General features: G+C 41.5%; 1 protein-coding gene across 6 annotated transcripts; it reads right to left on the reverse strand.

Moving 5' to 3' along the window:
• Positions 1-482: 482 nt before the first annotated feature.
• LOC311263859 (calcitonin gene-related peptide 1) lies at positions 483-6,163 on the reverse strand. Of its 6 annotated transcripts, none has more exons than XM_084364205.1 (5): positions 6,069-6,163; positions 4,944-5,035; positions 3,862-3,996; positions 1,908-2,092; positions 483-1,613 (listed from the first exon to the last, which is right to left on the reverse strand). In XM_084364205.1, the coding sequence occupies exons 2-4, from the start codon at positions 5,027-5,029 to the stop codon at positions 1,933-1,935; spliced, it is 381 nt and encodes a 126-aa protein (XP_084220331.1). In that variant the 5' UTR covers positions 5,030-5,035; positions 6,069-6,163; the 3' UTR covers positions 483-1,613; positions 1,908-1,932. The 6 variants fall into 6 exon arrangements, with proteins under 6 accessions (XP_084220331.1, XP_084220330.1, XP_084220333.1 ...); XM_084364204.1 differs by having other exon boundaries at positions 1,908-2,095; XM_084364207.1 differs by lacking the exon at positions 6,069-6,163 and adding an exon at positions 5,151-5,178.
• Positions 6,164-19,957: the final 13,794 nt, after the last annotated feature.

A 19,957-nucleotide genomic window follows, 5' to 3' on the forward strand; every position in this document is an offset into this window, starting at 1 on the left:
TCAGAGCCTGTACTTTATAACTTTTACTTGAGTAAAGAAGTTGAATCAGTATTTTTAGTCTTTTTTTTTTTTAAACCGTGTCTGTTCTTCTACTTGAGTGAAGAATGTGTGTACTTTTGCCACCTCTGCCTGTGAGACTCTGCAGAGCTCCACTGAAACTTCTGTCGAGATAATGATGTTGCCACCTATTGGAGTGCTGCTGTAAAAACACCAGAACCCCAAAATGTTCAGTCACCTACATGAGAGTGAACATTTGATGATTAAAACTGAAAGACAGCTTGAAGAAAGTATTGTTCTGTAACTTGTATCTTAGATAAGAGAATACATGTTTTTTCCTGTGGAACTCAAAAACGTGTTGATGTCTTCACCAGTCTCATGTGTTTGCAATAAATATTTATCTTCTGATACATAAATGAATGTAAACATACACTGATTCTGGTGTGCGTTTACCTCCGATGGAGCTAAAGAAGAACAAGTCTGACTGCAGGTTTGGCTGCCTTTTATTAAGCAATTACCCATGCAGTATTTTTCTCGTATCATCATTTATCTCAACATATCCATGCCACTGTGGTGTGAGTCAGAAAATACTCCCAATGAAACCTGCAGGCGGTCGCTGCATACAAAGTGACCGACAGTAGTGTGTATGAATGCGGATTGATTTTTTTAATAATTTGCCAAGTTATCGATGTGTGCTACAAATTTTCAGGATGTGAGTGTGTATCCGTCAGTGGGGATGTTTTACAAATCACTCTGCTCATGTGAGGTTCACTAATGCCATTATCATTTATAACTTATGGACATTGTAAATCAATATTCCAGCAATTTAACGTACAAATATAAGCTTCTCATAATATAATCAACCTCTCGCTCGGTCTTTCTACACCTAAATGCTTAAAAACCTTTGAAGAACAACACAAGTACCCCAAACCCGAGTGTATCTAAAATACATTTTAATCTTGCTGAAATTTGTTTTCACAATATCGTTTACAATATTAATCTGTCTTCGTTCTCTTCATCCTCGCTCGGGTCTTCTTTATCGTCTCGAAACAGAACTGTACAATCATGTTCATGTAAATTGTTCTACATCAAGGCACAAGACAACAGCCGTTGTGGGGGGGCCTTGGGTAGGCTGATCTTTAATGGCGTCCCTCTGGCACACAGGAAAACAGGGTACCCTCGGGAAGAAAGGGAATCGTGGAAAATGTAGGAATATGGAGGTGGGTTGCATGGAAGAAATGTGCTCTAACGAGGTGAAAGGAGGAGAAAAATAAGGTGATAACCACTGCTGTTTTCATTTTATTTTCCAATGATAGTCATGTATAAAAAAGAGGAACCATCAGGATGTTTTTTTTTTTTCTTTCTTCAGGAGTTCATTTGTTCATGTACATAAACTAAAGTGCTTTTTTTCTCTTTTTTTCTCTTATTTGCCAAAAGCAAAAGGTTTCACTAACAGGATGGAAATGGGGACGAGAAGTCCGGTGGTGTCTTTTTTTCTGTAAGGACGTGAAGGAGTGGATAAAGGGCCAGTTCAGTGTTTATTTTCTGCTTGATTTTGTTTCTGTTGATTTTTGTTCTCAGGTTTTTTCTGATGTTTTCTTGTCGGGATTCAACCTCTGAAAGAAAAAAGATAAAGAAAGAGATTAAAGCTTTCAGTGTTGACCTGTCGTCATCATTTTTCCATCTGTAAATCATTCACGCGATGAATGCAACATGATTTGAATCCAATTGTAATTAAATAATAATAATTTGTCATAAGTACAGTTAGGTCTTTCTAAGGATTCTTCTTTCTTTTTTCTCTTCTAAATCTTTTTAAATAAGCAGATGAAGAAATCTTTCTTTTTAAAGTTTTGGATTAAAACAGAAACAAATCAGTCAAAAACAGAAGAAGAAGAAGAAACTTTATTTACCATTTCCCTGAAGGTTTTGGAGTGCTCACATCTGGACGCTTCTCCTCCGCCTGCCGAAGGCCTTGGCGCCGACGTTGGTGGGGACGAAGTTGCTGTTGCCCATTCCCCCCGACCGGCTGAGGAAGTCCGCCAGGCGGTGAGTCACGCAGGTTGCCGTGTTGCAGGCTCGCTTCTGTGCTGTAACGCTGCTTCAGGAGAGCAAACAAGGGATTAACGCCAAGATCTGCGTGACATGCATCCATTCAATACTGCCACACAGACCTACACACAGTATCATTTTATCAACATTAAATCCACAGCACAGACAGATTAAAAATATGCATCAAACTTGCATATTTTCAGATCTTTGTCGTTTTTCTTACCTTTGAACTCGATGAGAGCTTCAGAGATAATTTGAAGTGCACTATCAGATGCTCTAAGATCATATTTATGTCCAATTTATGGATCATATTTGAACCCACTGACTGCGTCCCTAAGAATGAAAATGAGCTAAGGCTTCCTGGTAGAAAAATACGTTTATTGAACAAGAAACATGGTGTCGCATGAGTGGATCATTTATTAATGGTTCGATTCAGTGTTCTCTCTCAATGCTTAAATTTCAGGGGCTTTGAAATGCCATCAAATGACTCCACGCACAGTACACAGAGATGGATGTCTGAACCGGCTCCTGAATTACATCTATGAAAAGTAAGTCTGATTGTCTGAAATGATGGGAACAAATCATTCTCTGCCGAAAAAGGGGGGAAAGGAGGAAAGAACAAAAAAAAGTTGCAGTTGCAGTTAAGGGTCATATTCTTCTCAAGTCAATCAAGCAGGTAAAATCAACATGCACTTGCAAATCCAAAAACAATCAGGAAGAAACTGGGATGAGCAGAGGAAGAGGACAGGAGAGGAGGAGGAGGAGGAGAGGAAGAGATGCAGTAAAGGTAGAAGCGGGGCAGAGGGAGGACGAGGAGGGGTTAGATGCTGTCAAACGTCTCGCCGTAGTTTGCATAGCTGTCGCTCTCAGGCGCACTGCGCTTCTTGCCGGGCGTTCCTGCTCCCACGTTCGTGCGAGGGAACGTCTGCAACTTGTGCAGCTCCTGAGACAGTTTGCCCAGCACACAGGTGCTGAGGTTGGAGCAGCGCTTGGTTAGAGGCCTGTCCATGCTGTCGGGGAGGGGACACACAAAACACATGCAGAGAACAGGCTCATAGGTTTGGGAAAACATGCAGGTAACACTTTTATTCATCTGTCTTTCTTTTTCCTTCCATCCACCCACCATTTGTCTCACATGCATTTCTTTCCCATGCCATTGCAGGTTTAAAAAAGTCAAAATAAAAACATTCTCCCCCTACAGCATCATGCTTTTTCCCCGTACCCACCATTCAAAGAACCTGTCATGCGCCGAACCTCCATCTCTACCCCCACCCGAGTCAGTCCCTTCTCGTCACATCTTTTACACCCACAGAAGAAACAGAAACCAGTCGCTTCCCACTGTCATGCAACTCCACTTAATTGACATCATGCACACTTATTCGTTCCGTTAGGCATCCACTGTTCACATGCCCGGCAGGCAGGCTGGAAATAGTCTGTTCAAACAAAGTCAAACTCAAACTCATCCATGCGGGAGCAGGGTCATGACAGAGAATAGGGATTTCTTTTTTTGTATTAACATCTATTGCTGGAAACGATCTGTTTTTCTCTCTCTCTCAGCTTAGAAGTACATACCTCTACGCCTGATTGAACCCAAGTGGGGCGCTAAAAAGACGAGTCCTCCGTGGTGTTAAAGTGAAATCAGAATGTGATACTGTCCCTAAGAAGATCGACATGGGAGCCCAAAAAAGAGCCGTACATTTAACCTTTTATTTTAATGAGTTCAACCCTTCTAAATCTTTCATTTGCTGTTTCCTGCACAGGGAGGAAAGTGTTTTTAAAAAAAAACATAGGGGATCAAAAAAGTCATGTGTGTACCTGTTTCCTTCAGACGCCTGCTGCTCCAGCTCCTCCGCCGTCATCTGCACAAACTCCTTGACGATGGCGTTGAGTAGCCTTCGCGCCTCGTAGTCCGTGAGCGTGACTCGGTCTGACATGGACTCTAAACCCGGTCTGTGGTGAGGTTTAGGGGTCAGAGGGGTTGGGGGAGGAAAGATATTGAGATCAGCATTAAATCCTTCACTGGAATTATCACCTGCAGTTAAAAGGAGGGGTGGGGTGTGAGTGTGAGTGTGTGTGTGTGTGTGTTAGGGTGGGGTAGGGTGGTGTTGGAAGTGCACGGCTGGATGGATAGGAGGGGGTCAGGGGGGGGTTGGCTGGGACGTCACCAACTCTGAGAGGGATGACGTCCGAGCTGGAGGGCCCCCGGCCAAAGCGGGGAAACAATCTGCGGAAAGTGCCCCATCTGAGAGAGGGGCTGATGTGCAGCCGGCTTTAGATTTATTACTAAATCGATAGCTTCATGGGAACGGTGTGGGGAGTGGCTTGAATGGGGCTTCATATAAATATAGAACTCATTTATCTCGCCCTGAAGTCAATTACACTTTTTGTTCTGTATTTTTTTTTCTTTTGATTACTCATTTTTAACACAATATCTGAGAGTAATTTCATCCAGTTGGATTAAAGGAAACTTTATATATTGATTGGATCAATTTATAGGATCTACATTCTTTTTGTTTTTAAAGTCATGTAAAGTGCCAAATTCTAGCATCATAAATTATTAAGATTAGCCAAAAAATATCTACTTAAAGTTATCTATCAAGTATCTTTCAATCTCTCCATCACACACAAATCCTCTCCCATTTCTTCATGATTTTCAAACAGCACTGACAATATTCTGATTTTAAAATTCTGCCTGATTCCCTCAGTAAAAAAAACATCGAACATTTTTCTGAGTAGTTATTATTGCTCCGCACAGCTTCACTCCTTTCCACCGGTTGCTTGTAATTCTAACAAATAAGACATTTATTCTACTTTTCCACATATTTCAAGTTGCTGGATAATGCATCGTGTCAGCTGAGAGCTTGACATGTATAAAAAGTGAATGTTGAGCGTCTCACCTGGCAGGGGCGGCTTGTGAGCAGTACATCTGGCAAATGACCAGGGCGTAGGCAACGAGGAAAGCGGAGATCTTCAACATAACCATGGTCCCCTACACAGCAAGAAAGACACCACCATGCATCAGCTCCTGCAGCTCACACACCGCTGAAATAAGTTCTCAAATCATAAAAAAAAAAAATGAATCTACGCAAGAAAAACCAACATACACTCGTGTCTGATCTTCTTCTGCTGCTGGGCAGGAAAAAAATGCTTCCTGTCACTTCCCAGAGAGGTGAGCTCACTTTTACCCACATCTCAGCTTGTCAGTATTTAGCTCTGGAACATCTTTTACCTCCACACAAAATCTTTTCAAAACTGAGCCACATAACAATCCCCCCCGCCCGCCCACCCGCCCACAATTGTCTTCTTCTGAAAAACGCACTGTTCCTCCAAAACATCCTGCCAAGAGCACAGGACAGGTAGTTCTCTCATGTCATAAGCGCCACAGGAGTGTGTCATGGGTGTGTGTGTGTGTGTGTGTGTGTGTGTGTGTGTGTGTGTGTGTGTGTGTGAGGGTAGGTGGGGGTCCTACACTCTGCGATGCCTGTAGCTCTTGCTGGAAGAGGAGGGGTGAAGAGGGAAGAAGGGGAGGGGGGGACTCCAAGCTTGCCAACTCCCTAAGGGACCAGTGCATTAGTGTAATGAGCTGCCAGCGCTCTCTCTCTCTCTCTCTCTCTCACACACACACACACACACACACACACACACTTTCTCTCTCTCTCTCTCTCTCTCTCCCCCTGTCAAACCTGCTTTTTCTTTCTCTTTCCTGTGTCACTTCACTTCAGCTTCTTCCTAATTTTTGACTCCCTTTCTTTCACTCTTTCCTCCTGTCTCCGTCTTTGGCCTTCACTCAGCAGACTGGACCCTCACAGAAAGTGTGGAGGTGGTGGTGGAGGTGGTGCTGGTGACCCCAGTGGCCACACTCCAATCCCATTACCAACACCATCGCGTCACCGCAGTGTAATGCAGTGTCTCTGTGCCCATATCCCCTCTGATCCACACATGCATGCAAACAGCTTATCAGGTACATTTATAGTCGAACAGTCATTCCAACACATCGCCAAACATTAAAAGTCAACACTTACCTTCAGTGATAATCACCCAGCAAAAAAAATAAATAAATAAATATCTCTATGTATCTCTATGCAAAACACAATAAGTTGACTTTCTCTCAACTTGCAGGACAACTCTTGATTCTGTTGCATGCAGCGCCAACGCTCCAGCCTATATATCCCACCACTTGGATTTGTGCATTGACTGTGTAGGTGTTTAATTATCCACTGGCAGCCAATCGCATCGCTCTGATGCCATGGCGAGCCAATGGGACGCCTCCTTTCGGTCCTGGCTCACTCATGTGGGATATGGCTTTGCGCTGACGTCATTCCTCAGTCACTAAGTGCTCCATTCACAAAATCCACCAGTCATTTGGACCATTTGCTATCCCCCCCAATTTGCATTGATGTCATTAATTAAATAGGAGGCAAAGCAAAACTGGTGGCCGTGGAGAAGCATCACCAGCAATAAATATTTTAAGAACCTTCCAAAAATGTTACATTGCATGCTGGATCTCAAATGCCAAATCGATAAGGGCCCCCCCAACGCACCCAACGCCACCCTACCCAGCTAAGCACTTGCAGGCGGGGCCATCTGCTGGGGAGGGACGTATACTACACAGTGACGCACTCCTGGGCTCTTCATTCATAACGCTGTTTAGATAACTCCAGCACTACACCCACTGTGCTTCAGCTCAGTATAGACCGACCATCTCACACACAATCAGCTTATGTAATCAGCTTGTTATTGATTTGATTTGAACCAATATGATGTGATTCACCACAAATAATGAACCCTTCACATATCATGCACCACGCCATATGAGTCAACTCTGCTCAGAGGATCTCATAAACCACTTTCAAACTGCAAAGCCTTGTGCAGTTTTTATCTTCTTCCACTTGCATTGTGTTTTTTGACTCCTCTGGCAGCAGCTTCTGTGTGCACTCTGTCTGCAGTAAAACCTCAGCTAAGTATGACAGCATCCCTCCCTACTACAGTGAAACATCAAACCATATTGAGTTAATAAAGCGATGCCACAGTCAGCCCAGTAATGATCACTGCTGCCCGGGCCTCCTCCCACACACTGAGTAAACGAGTTGTCCACGGCAAACACCAATCGATGACAGCCTCCGACAAGAGCCGTTTCTCAAAAGCAATTACACAACTGTTTGTCGTGCACCGTCGTCTCAATTCCCTTCCTTTTCATTAGTGTGCAGGACAGAACATGTGTGTGTGTGTGTGTGTGTGTGTGTGTGTGCACAAATGAGCATGTGTGTGTGTATATCTGTGTCTGTGGACAAAATGAATGGCTGTACAGTAGGTGTGTGTGTAAATCAGTGTGTATGTTCTGGATTATATGTCAGAGTAAAGAAGGGGAGGGGTTGCTCTCCTTGTCTGCGTCATAGAGGAACCCCATTAGACAGGATGAGCCTTTTAGTGCTATTGAGCCACAAGGCTCACCTATGTCAGACGCTAAATCACTGCTGAATAGACAGCTGCTGGGTCTCGAGCCACATCTACGGATCTACTTTCTACCTGCATGTCTACTGTCCTGACTAATTTATTACACAATGCAGCGCAGATTGAAACATGCCTGGAAAGAACTTTTTCTGAACTTCTCATATCATTTTCAGCCCTTTCATCCAAAACTTTGAGCTCTGTTTTTTTTTTTTTTTTGAAGTGCGGGTCTTAACAGTCATGGGTCTGGCAGACTATGAATGGGTTGCATAACTTACTGCTGTGAAAAAAGGCTATCTCTCGGGAAATCTGCTCCGCTGCTTTACCCCCTGCTGTTCTTTTGAAAGAGAGACACTCTTTAGTTCTTTAAGCCCTTAGACTCAGAAAAAACTTTCACTGTCACATCTGTAAAAGTTGCGTCATAACTGCACAATTGCCAAACCTTAAAAGAGCAAGACTCCATACACTCAGCTGCCAATTTATTAGGTACAACAAGCAAAATTATTGCAGTCTAATGCAACCATCCTCCAATGAATCCTTCATTGGGTTTTTTGTTCAAACTTTTTTTGAAGAAGTTTTCATTTAAATTTATAATATTTTTTTAGGCTGCAACTGCAAAGTTTCTTCTATTTCTCTCAACCCAATTATTAAGGTTATGAGGGAAGGCTCAATAACAGAAACACCTCGCTTTTTCTTGCAATGATTTTTAAAGCCGTTATCTCGAGGCCACAAGTTACTTATTTTGTTATCTCAAGATTATAAAGCTTGTTTTCTTGAGATAGCTCAATTCATGTCATTATCTCAAGAAAACAAGATGCAGATTACTAGTACACACTGTCAAAGCAAACCATCACTTTATGAGCTTTGCCAATTGATGTAAGAATGTTTTCCCTGGTGAGCTGATACTGGGCTGTTTGCATTATGGCTATTTATTGTAAGGGATAGGCAACTTAAAGCAGATGCATTACGGTCCAGTAGGATACAACCAAAATAATTCTCATTGGCATTGGGGAAATTAAAAGAGAAAGTTGGCAGATGTTTGAATAAATAAAATAAAGTATAAATAATTAAAGGAGCTCTATGTAATAATTTGTCGCAATTTATGTATTATGTTATTATATTATGTTTTATATGTGAGTGGATTTGTGACATGAAAAATCTTTTGGTTGCCCAGGATGTGGATGATTTGTTTAAGTTGTTTAATGATATTTTTTGTGAAGGACCCGCGACAGTCCAAAGGATGTGACTCGGTGCATGTTCTGGAGAGAGCCTCGCTTCGGTCCACGGAGCCCCTTTAAGAATGAAGTACAGTCTGATCTGAGGTCTGAGGTCCATATGATCATCAACTATATTGGGTGTTACAGCAGCCTTGTGGTGGTGTTTTATATCACATACGTGACACATATCTCTGTGGACATCCGTGGGTCTATATATTGTATTCCTGCGTGTGGGTGAGCGTATCTATACTGAACGTGCATGCTTACTTATATGTGCTCATTTTTTCAGTGTGGGTGTTCCTCATGGGCCATCTGCATCACACTTCACCCCAGGGAGCTGCTCAGGCCATCCTGACTCCTCCAAAGTTTCCCTTCAGCTCCTGAAAAAACTTTTGAGCATCGAGTCGATACGGTAACCTTTGAAGCCGGGCCTCCCCCAGCTGAGATCAACACACTCACTCTAGTGTAAGTTATTACTGGGGACACAATGAGTGCTGCTGTGTCTGCTGCTGCTGCTGCTGCTGCTGCTGTGGTGTTATTGAATGTGAACAAACGTTATGCTATACGTCATCTTAATGGCTCAGCTCTTTTGGGACAATCACGAACCTCAAGAGTAAATGTAGAAAAAGGAAAGTACGACTGCATAGATAAAGCTAACACACCTGAGTACTGTTATTGAGTGGACATGTAGGATTGATCCGTGCTATATGTCAACATTGTAACTGAGCTCATTAAAGAGGTGATGTATGTTTCATGTCATGCACACACAATGGTTGCACGAGTTCAGTGCTATTCTGTATGTCAATGGGGTAGTGTGGTTACAAAATTTGATAATGACAGTGGTGGAAATTGTATTTTTTTAAATGTATTTTACTTAAAGCAGCTACAAGGAACTATTTTTTGTCAATTCTGGCGGCCCCTGTGGACAAAAGTGGTATAAGCACCAGCCAATTTTGGAGGCAGAGACGCTTTAATTTCTATGAAAGCTGCTCAGTGGTGCATGAGGCTAAAAAAGTTTTACTACCTGGGTATTAAAATACCTACATAGCTTCAAGATTGATTCTAGAAACTTCAGCTGGCTGAGCGCCTTCCATATATATACATATATATATATATATACATATATATATATATATACAGTACAGACCAAAAGTTTGGACACACCTTCTCATTCAATGAGTTTCCTTTCTTTTCATGACTATTGACATTGTAGATTCACACTGAAGGCATCAAAACTATGAATTAACACGTGGAAATATGTACTTAACAAAAAAGTGTAAAACAACTGAAAATACGCCTTATATTCTAGTTTCTTCAAAGTAGCCACCTTTTGCTCTGATTACTGCTTTGCACACACTCTGCATTCTCTTGATGAGCTTCAAGAGGTAGTCACCTGAAATGGTTTTCACTTCACAGGTGTGCCCTGTCAGGTTTAATAAGTGGGATTTCTTGCCTTATAAATGGGGTTGGGACCATCAGTTGTGTTGTGCAGAAGTCAGGTGGATACACAGCTGATAGTCCTACTGAATAGACTGTTAGAATTTGTATTATGGCAAGAAAAAAGCAGCTAAGTAAAGAAAAACGAGTGGCCATCATTACTTTAAGAAATGAAGGTCAGTCAGTCCGAAAAATTGGGAAAACTTTGAAAGTGTCCCCAAGTGCAGTCGCAAAAACCATCAAGCGCTACAAAGAAACTGGCTCACATGAGGACCGCCCCAGGAAAGGAAGACCAAGAGTCACCTCTGCTGCGGAGGATAAGTTCATCCGAGTCACCAGCCTCAGAAATCGCAGGTTAACAGCAGCTCAGATTAGAGACCAGGTCAATGCCACACAGAGTTCTAGCAGCAGACACATCTCTAGAACAACTGTTAAGAGGAGACTGTGTGAATCAGGCCTTCATGGTAGAATAGCTGCTAGGAAACCACTGCTAAGGACAGGCAACAAGCAGAAGAGACTTGTTTGGGCTAAAGAACACAAGGAATGGACATTAGACCAGTGGAAATCTGTGCTTTGGTCTGATGAGTCCAAATTTGAGATCTTTGGTTCCAACCACCGTGTCTTTGTGCGACGCAGAAAAGGTGAACGGATGGACTCTACATGCCTGGTTCCCACTGTGAAGCATGGAGGAGGAGGTGTGATGCTGTGGGGGTGCTTTGCTGGTGACACTGTTGGGGATTTATTCAAAATTGAAGGCATACTGAACCAGCATGGCTACCACAGCATCTTGCAGCGGCATGCTATTCCATCCGGTTTGCGTTTAGTTGGACCATCATTTATTTTTCAACAGGACAATGACCCCAAACACACCTCCATGCTGTGTAAGGGCTATTTGACCAAGAAGGAGAGTGATGGGGTGCTGCGCCAGATGACCTGGCCTCCACAGTCACCGGACCTGAACCCAATCGAGATGGTTTGGGGTGAGCTGGACCGCAGAGTGAAGGCAAAAGGGCCAACAAGTGCTAAGCATCTCTGGGAACTCCTTCAAGACTGTTGGAAGACCATTTCAGGTGACTACCTCTTGAAGCTCATCAAGAGAATGCCAAGAGTGTGCGAAGCAGTAATCAAAGCAAAAGGTGGCTACTTTGAAGAACCTAGAATATAAGACATATTTTCAGTTGTTTCACACTTTTTTGTTAAGTATATAATTCCACATGTGTTAATTCATAGTTTTGATTCCTTCAGTGTGAATCTACAATTTTCATAGTCATGAAAATAAAGAAAACTCTTTGAATGAGAAGGTGTGTCCAAACTTTTGGTCTGTACTGTATATATACACATATATATATATATATATGTATATATATATATATATATATAGAGAGAGAGAGAGAGAGCCATCGATAATGTTATCAGTTCCACCTTTGTTTCTACAGCTTGGTCAAAATGTCTGCTGTGATAAAGGTCTATTCGGTTAAACTACTCATGTTGTTTTATATAAATAAATATTATAAGTCCAGCCTGCAGGTTGTAACCACTGCCCTTGACTCTGCCCTTTTGCATGCTCTGCTTTGAGTCCAGCATATGGTGGTGGCCATGTGAACATTATCCCGTGACTTCAAAATGACCAAACAACGAGTGACATCACACTCCCAAAATAGAATATTATTAACAGCAGTCTCGATACTGCGTTGTGTAATGAAGCAACAATACATGTCGTGTTTGTACAAGGAGCACGACTTTCAGTATCTCTGCTGGCAGCTGTTGTTACCACTCTCTCCACCTACACATAAACAATGAGAGTGAAGTCGGCCTGATATTGGATCCTCAGTGGAAATTTGTTCTTTCACTTTCAATAACTTGTTAAGCAAACGATTACAACCAGACTAATGAGCGTGTTTGCGATTCTTGGGAAAAGGAAGAACAATTTACAACCACTGGTTTCAATACTTGAAGTGACACCCACAGATAAATGGAAACGGGTCACGCCAGCTCTCCGAGGCTCGGTGAAGGACATTCTTGGAAATGCAGGAAATCTTTAAGAGCCGATGGTCACGGATGACTGACTTTAGTACTGTTGAAGCTGCTTTATGCTGTCACACTACGATTATTCTACATGAACAGTTAAATAGCTTGTGAATCACTTCATTTTTTACATCTTACATTGTTCCTAACAAGCCTATTTAAAATCCAACTAATGTATATGTCTAACAATAATAATAATAATAAGAAGAATTATAATCATCATCATCATCATCATCATCATCAAAGCCAAAAAGCCATGATAGCCCTGTAAACTGTGTAGAAAGATAGATAAGCTAGATGTCACAATCAAGGAAGGGCTGCTTGTTGCTATTTAAAAACACAGCTGTCCGTCATAGTCCTGTCATTTATCTTTCATTTCATGTGTTTTCTGGGTTTGTGTGGTGTCTTTTGCTCGGTTTCCCTCCTGTGTATTTGCTCCTCTCCAGACCTGCACTGCATCTCCTTCGTTAGCCCCGCCCTGTTCCTAGTCTTCCACTCATCATCCTCGCTCCACCTGCACTCCATTTCCTCGTTAGTTTAGTTTGTATAATAATTCATAAAACAATAATTATCTTTTAAGAAGATTTAAGAATTTCCTTCTCTGATTGTTTATAGTCCAATTAGCAACTTGAGATGCGAGAATAGAGTTGGAGTTGAGAAATTATTCTTAATTTATCTGCATATGAAGGCTGATAACATTTTTAAAGGTTAATAAAAAGCTGAATTATTATTAGAAGTTAGCCAGTGAGTTCCAAGACTGCATTTCGCCTGTTTTGCTCTCCACATGGACCTGCATCAAAGACATCATAAGAGAGCAAGACGTACAGTATCACTTAAGGCATCTTCAATACAAAAGTCTGTTACGCCACAGATGGGGGTTGTATGACACATATCTCCCCGCAAAAAGCCAATCATCTGCTTTATAGCAGCCAAACCAGGAAACATATCAGTCAACTGTGTCGTTGCATTGACGGGAGCACGCAGTTGAGATCCAGAGACAGTTTCAACTTATTAGGTGCAGCTGCAGACATACTTCTAATAAGCATGGAGGAGGGAATATTACGCTAATGCACAAGAATACCAAGTTGAGGTTATTCACAGATGAGACATTAAACTCTCATTTGTTTGAGCAATCTTTTGGGAGCACTCTGTGGTGAGCCATAAAAGAAGTTGGTGTTGTGAAAACCTGCACAAAGACTTGCCAATAAGGACTTGCAACCGAAGCCTGCTCGGATGTGATTGGTCAATACTACTTAGATTACAAATGAACTACCGACGGAAACCAGAACACCTCCCATCTGACATCTGGTCATTTGCCTAAAGATGCTGCATTCATATGCAGACATCTTTTTAATCTGTAGACACGATATCTGAAAGTATTATAAGATGCCAAAGAGACCTTCAGACATTCAATTTACAGCAATATCAAAGAGTGAAAAGCATCAAAACTTTACATTAGAGACACTGTAGCCGGAGAATGTTCAGTATTTTTCATAATTTTTGCTTAAAATGGCTAAAATGTTTGATTAGCAAAAAATGTTGTTATTATTTTGACTGATCTATTACTTGTCAAGCGTTTCAGCTCCAGTCCCATCACATGTCACTCTAAAATTACACAACACAACTGGCATATTAGTAACATACTAAGTGAAGGACAAGAACAAGTCAAAGTGCGATCCCATCTCACAAGCTGTGAATATGACCAGCATTATAAATGTAATACTTGTCCATGTACAGAAACCATGAATCACCACTGGGAGGACAGTCAGTGTTGATGGGGTCAGAGCAGGGTGATATGATCTATGAGTGGCACTGCTCACTGCTGGGCACCTCCTAGTCAGTTAAGGCCAGGCCCATCCAGATAAATCACTTCCTGAAGAGAAAGGAAGGCGAAACAGCACTTAAGTCATTATCCAACTGCAGCCTCCTGTAATGGCTCTCAATCTCCAAATCTAATCAGTGGCTTGCCACCACAAAGGAGGCTCGCCACCTGATTAAATGCAAGTTCAAGTGGTGGAACTGGTGCCACTTTGTGGTTTTACATCAGGAAGAAGGGGGACTGTGTTTACCTGGGATAGATGGCTCAGCAGGGTTACCAGGAACAGTTTGAGTGGACATTATGTGGCTCAGACAGGTGTTACGCTCTTGAACTTGCTGTTCTACCTGTTAATCCAGCGAGGCAAGTGGCGGAGTAGAAGGTCATGCTAACATTTGAGGATAGTTCATCAGTTAAGGAAGCATGTCAAATGTCAAGGAGCACACAGGGAAGTCTTATTTTCCAGGCGTTTGCCGTTGTTCATCGCCAGACATTAGCGAGATTACATTCAATCGTTGAGACCTCAAAGCATCAATCAGAGGCCTCCGACATTTCAGCGTGGGAGGGATGTTGCCCCCCCCCCAGCCCGGCTCTGACATCACTGTCTGAACGGCTGGGCTTGCTTCAATCTACTCCACATTCATTCAAGAAAAAGGAGAAAAACAGACCTCTCAGCAATCTGTAGCTAGACACTTACAAATGCTGCGGACAGACAGGCGGAGCAACACTAAGGAGAGTGTGTTTCCGAAAAGTGCCTGCTAGGAGTCCTATTTATCATCATTACACAGGAATGAATGAAGTGACCTGACTAGCAGAAATATGGTGGAATTGGATTTGAGTCGTGCAGTTATTATGCCCATGCTTGCCAGCCCGACTATTCAAAACATTATGAGAATCATCTGCCCATTTATTTCATCCACTCACATTTTCTAATAACCTCTTGCAGCCCTAGACGCTGATGCATACACGACTCAGCTCCAATCTGAAGTCTGTTTTCATGATTTTACAGACTCACACTGAAGTCAATATAAGGCACCAATCGACTGCTAGATGTTGAAATACTGATACAGTAATTGTAGGACAACTATGAGACATTCAATGATGTATTTTATGTTGTAGAACAAAACAAGTAAATATATTCAGCTTGTGGAAACTACAGGCCTTATTTCAGCCATTTAACCGAAAACCCATTAAAAAATCTCACAGACTTTGAGACAAGGGAACCGGATGTGCATAAAACTGATTTCCGGGTTTTATGACTACAAACTACACCAGTATATACACGTTTACAATAACAAAGACAAAGAAAAACAGCAAATCCTCAAATCCTTGAAATCAAGACCCATTATTCCACATTATAAAGATGTCCAGGTGGTAAATCTGCCACTGGTTTTTAGTGAATGGTCAGTTGAAATACCTCCTCCAGACCAGGGCAGGGTTGAAAATGAAGCATTATTACCACAAAATCTAAATACATATGTTTCCCTTCTAGCGCTATTGCTATTTGTACAAGTTAGCTAGATTAGTTAGCTTAGTTTGCTAGTCTCATCCAAGTATTTTTTTGCCGATCTAGCTCAAGTATATTAGAGAGAAGAGGCAGACAACTCTACTGCTGATATCTCCAAAACTCAGCATCTCCCAACAAAACAATCTGTCTCACTGTTTCAGTATACAATCATTCAGGATCTTCCACAAAAAACATGATTGTCCACACATATGCAACAACAAACATAGCTAGACTGTCCATAAAAGATACCAATACTGCTCATTTTTGTATTATTTTTGCTTGAATAACTCTGATGCACCTTGAGGAACCGGGGAGGACTCAGGCGGGTGCCCTGTCAGAAGCTGGGCAGGGGCAAGCAGTTCTTCTGAAGTATCTTAAGGAAACTTGGCTCTCGTCTTTGGAGTCATTTCAGATTCAATCACACTTGATCAACTTGGCCCGCGTCCCGTGGTATTTATAGAAAGTTAAACGTTATGCGGTTATAAAGCCTGGCCAGGACCCAAGAATCTGCCATCATTTCTGCCTCTGCAGCAAAGCTGAGAGTTGGAAATTTCTGGCACTCAGTCTGGCTTAAAAATATGCTCAAGTTACAATGAAACCGAGGGGATAAATCTTCATGAACAGACCAAACATGTATTTCAACATGACCCAAAGCTAAATCCACTGTCTTTTTAGACTGCTGTTTTTTCTTTTCTTTCTTTTGTCACTGAGTCCTTTCTTTCACCATCTTTTGTTTTTTTGGGTTTTTTTTTTACGTCATCTTCTTTCATTACCTCTTTCATTTTTCTTTGTCATTGCTCTTGTACCTTCTGCTGCCTAAGACAAGTTGTCACCAAAGAGTACTCATCATCCTCTGGAGAGCTTGTTCTTCCTTATCAGAGGAAAATATCTCAAATTGTGTACCATCAAATTCCTGACCCGTGAACCTCCTCTTTTCCTAGTTATGTCACCCTCGTTGACGTAATTGAGGCTACCAGTTAATGGTTCGGCTGGCATGGCAGTGAAATTAATACGGTGTGCTCCGCCATCGCATTTTTTTCCTCCACCACCAGAAACGCGACGGTTTTTCCAATCAGTCAAATGCAGTTAAAAGCACCCTTCACTCGCAGAAGCCATTATGGTGACATGATGGATCCTGAAGCACAAGAGGCCATTAAGGGGGTTTAATGAATAGATTAGCCAGAGCAGCCAGGTGTCTCCAGAACAACACTTGATCAGACGCCCACCTAAACATTGCCGCCAAAGTGTCTCCCGGCCATTAAGTGCCAAATCAGACATTCTCAGTCATGCCGTAGCTCTTCACTGCACCAGTGGACAGGTTTTTCAATAACAACCTGACGTATTTCTCATGTCTTGGCTACATAAAACTTGGTTAAACATTGTTTCTCATATGAAAAACTGATGCTTTGAGAAAGGATTCCCCCAAGACATCCAAATATGTCTAGACAGTATTCAATTGGATATCCCAAAAAAAGTCCAAGAGTCAAATAGCATAAATATCAAATTGAGCTAACCTTTAGTTGTTGGTCCGCTCCATCTCTCTGAGTATTGATTGGCAGACCTCTCTGTCCTCATTTGCTGCCATGCTTGCTCCGCTGTAACCAACAATACATATTTACATAATGTCAGGATAAACACCACCATCCAAGCTGATGACATGATCATATGGCAATGGCTCTCCCAAATCAGACAATGGATTTTCATATCAGCCTGTAACTGTTTAAATCAGTTAAAGTGGAAATGCAAATCGAGACGGCACATGTGTACAGAAAAACCCCAATAGTCCACACACGGAGGAGGTCGGGATGAAAGGATGAGTCAAACACTGCTGCTCATGTCAAGTTTGAAACAAAAAGTTAACACAGACTTATTTTTATGTACTTAACTTTCATAGTGTAACTTACTAACGTACTCATTTAACCCAAACCATGATCTTTCACTCAACCTACCAAGTAGATACCTTGACCGGTACTCTTCAACTGTCATGTATTTATTTTCGGGGGGCACAGGCAATCGACCTCTGCAGTTGTTTAGTTATGAGGACGTGTCGGATACATTTAAGTTTATTGTAGTTTGCTATAGTATAATGTGGTTCTGACTCAATCCTTAGACCCTATTTGTTGTTAGACGCAACCAGATTAACTCACATCCGGTTCGGTTGTATACATGTTTCGTTCTACAATATAAAATACATCATTAAATGTCCCACAATTTAATTATAAAGCGCTTACGTGGATTAAAAACAGCAGATCCTAACAAGTGGCTGAATGTGACTACAGAGGTTGTCACGAACATTAAACGTCATCACACTGAACACGGAGGCTCATCGACTCACTAGTCCGTCTTTACAGTAACAAACTATTCTAACTCAAACTTTACAACTTGTACATGGATCAGTTAACAGAAAACGTGTGTAGTAATTGCAGTAAGACACTTTGTGTTGGTGATGTTTAAGTCATGCGACCACAATGTAGTCTGTTTATAGCCTCACATTAGCTATTTACTTCTTGTGATTTAATTTACTCTTCAAAAATCACAAAAGTGTTCATCTGTGAAGATTATCTTGCTGGACAAAACGTGTAAGTATTATAAACTTGTGTTTGCTACAGAGATTATTTTCAGTGATATTAGGCTTTTTGTCAAGGGAACCAGAGCGATGCTAACTTCCCGGTTAGCCTACTAAAATACGTCATCCCGACACTGCTCTCTTTTCTGTCAGTAGAGTTCTGCCATCTCACATGTTTTTTTTACAGAATATATTTTTCACACAGTGTTTTGAGTGTGTACATGTTATTTTACACCATACAGCTCAATTACAGTTGGCCTCATACTAGTAGTAGTAGTAATAAATAGGAACTGCATCAGCATGATCTCACCATTTAATTGACGTAACCAAATACCAGCAAACTCAAATAAATGTGTGACATCAACGTAAAACTCATGGATTTGAACTCGAACATGAGTCTGAAGTCCGACTGATGCACGACAAAGCAGACTGGCTTTTGTGTCAAACATGCATCTACTGTAAAATACTTCATTGTCCTGAACAATCTGCTCTGCTGTGACAACAAAATGCAAAGTGTGACTCATGTTGAAGGCGAGCCGTAAAACCTCCCGCAACTTCTTCCAGCTCTCGTCGTGTGTCGTCACGGAAAAAGACTGACAGTCCGCGTAACTCATATCAATCATGAGGTTTGAGTTGATCTGTGGTATCAATTCTTTTTTTGCTGCTGGCCAATAATAATTTGTGGATATTAAAAGGATCAGTGCAGTGCTATCTGACAGAAGACAATGCTCTCATCTCCAAAAGTGACCACTCACATTAGTTTCGTTCCAAAAACTGCAGTGCTAGATGAGCAAATGCAATCAGTGCTTAAATGTTTGCTGGAGAGCCAAAGTAATGATTGGATGTCTCCGTTCTGTAGGCTTGGCATCATCAGATGTTTCTGCATTGACACTGACAAGGATGACAAATGCACAAATGGTTCTGGTGCATTAGTTTTCGAATTAGTTCAGGCTGTGTTATCATCAAAAGTCAAACATCTTTACATTACAGTATATTCCCGCTGTCCAAAACCATAAGGAGAAACATTAGTGATTTCATATCAATAACGGGGGACGGAAGCAACTCTTCTATCAGAAATATATGCAGTTATTTTGTCGCGTAGCTTGGATTAAGTCTTTATTTGCTTCAATTTATTTAAAAGTTCAGCTGACCCTTTGCAGGTCTTGGGGAGTACCACAAGTTAAAAACTTTGTTCAAAACCTTTCGTGGCTCCCGAGGGAGCTGTGTAAAGTCTGATCAGTGGTCTCAAATGATGTGACTTGTGTCGACGTTGGTTGGGGCTGAAGAAGACAAGTTGAGGTAAGGCTTCATGTTAGGCTCCTTGTTATAAGAATTCATTAATAGGTAATTCACAGCACCTGCTAGCGTTAGCAGCAAACACAAAACAGTGAGGAGATATGACTCGCTGTCAGTCGTAATGGAGGTACTGAGAGAGCCAAATATTTTCTGAGGTGCTACACGGTGAAAAAACCTGTATTAAAGGTGCAAATGTATCAACAGAAGGTGAAGAAATACCAGTTTTAATGTTATGTATGTATCGTGTTAAAGAGATTTCTACTGAAGTTAGCATGCTAACCAGTTAGCCCTTGCCCGTCCTGTCTTGTAAAACCACTCTGAGCTCCCAGTCCGGACCACTAGCTGCACGGCTAACGGAGCTAACTACGAATTCAAGTTGTGGCCAATTCTTATATATTGAACCTGTGATATAACAATATCTGTATCAATTATAGCCTTATCGGCACATTTATTGTTAGATCATAAAATATTTATAAGCACTTATAAGATCCCTTTTTATAAGAACATTAATGACAACCCTATGAGTTCCTTATATTTGATTATAACGGCATCACAACCAATTTATTGAGTTTAAGGACTTATCCATTATGTCATGAAGA

The sequence above is a fragment of the Pagrus pagrus genome, assembly GCF_965226575.1.
Source record: "Pagrus pagrus genome assembly, chromosome: 10".
In the NCBI taxonomy this organism is placed as follows: Eukaryota; Metazoa; Chordata; class Actinopteri; order Spariformes; family Sparidae; genus Pagrus; species Pagrus pagrus.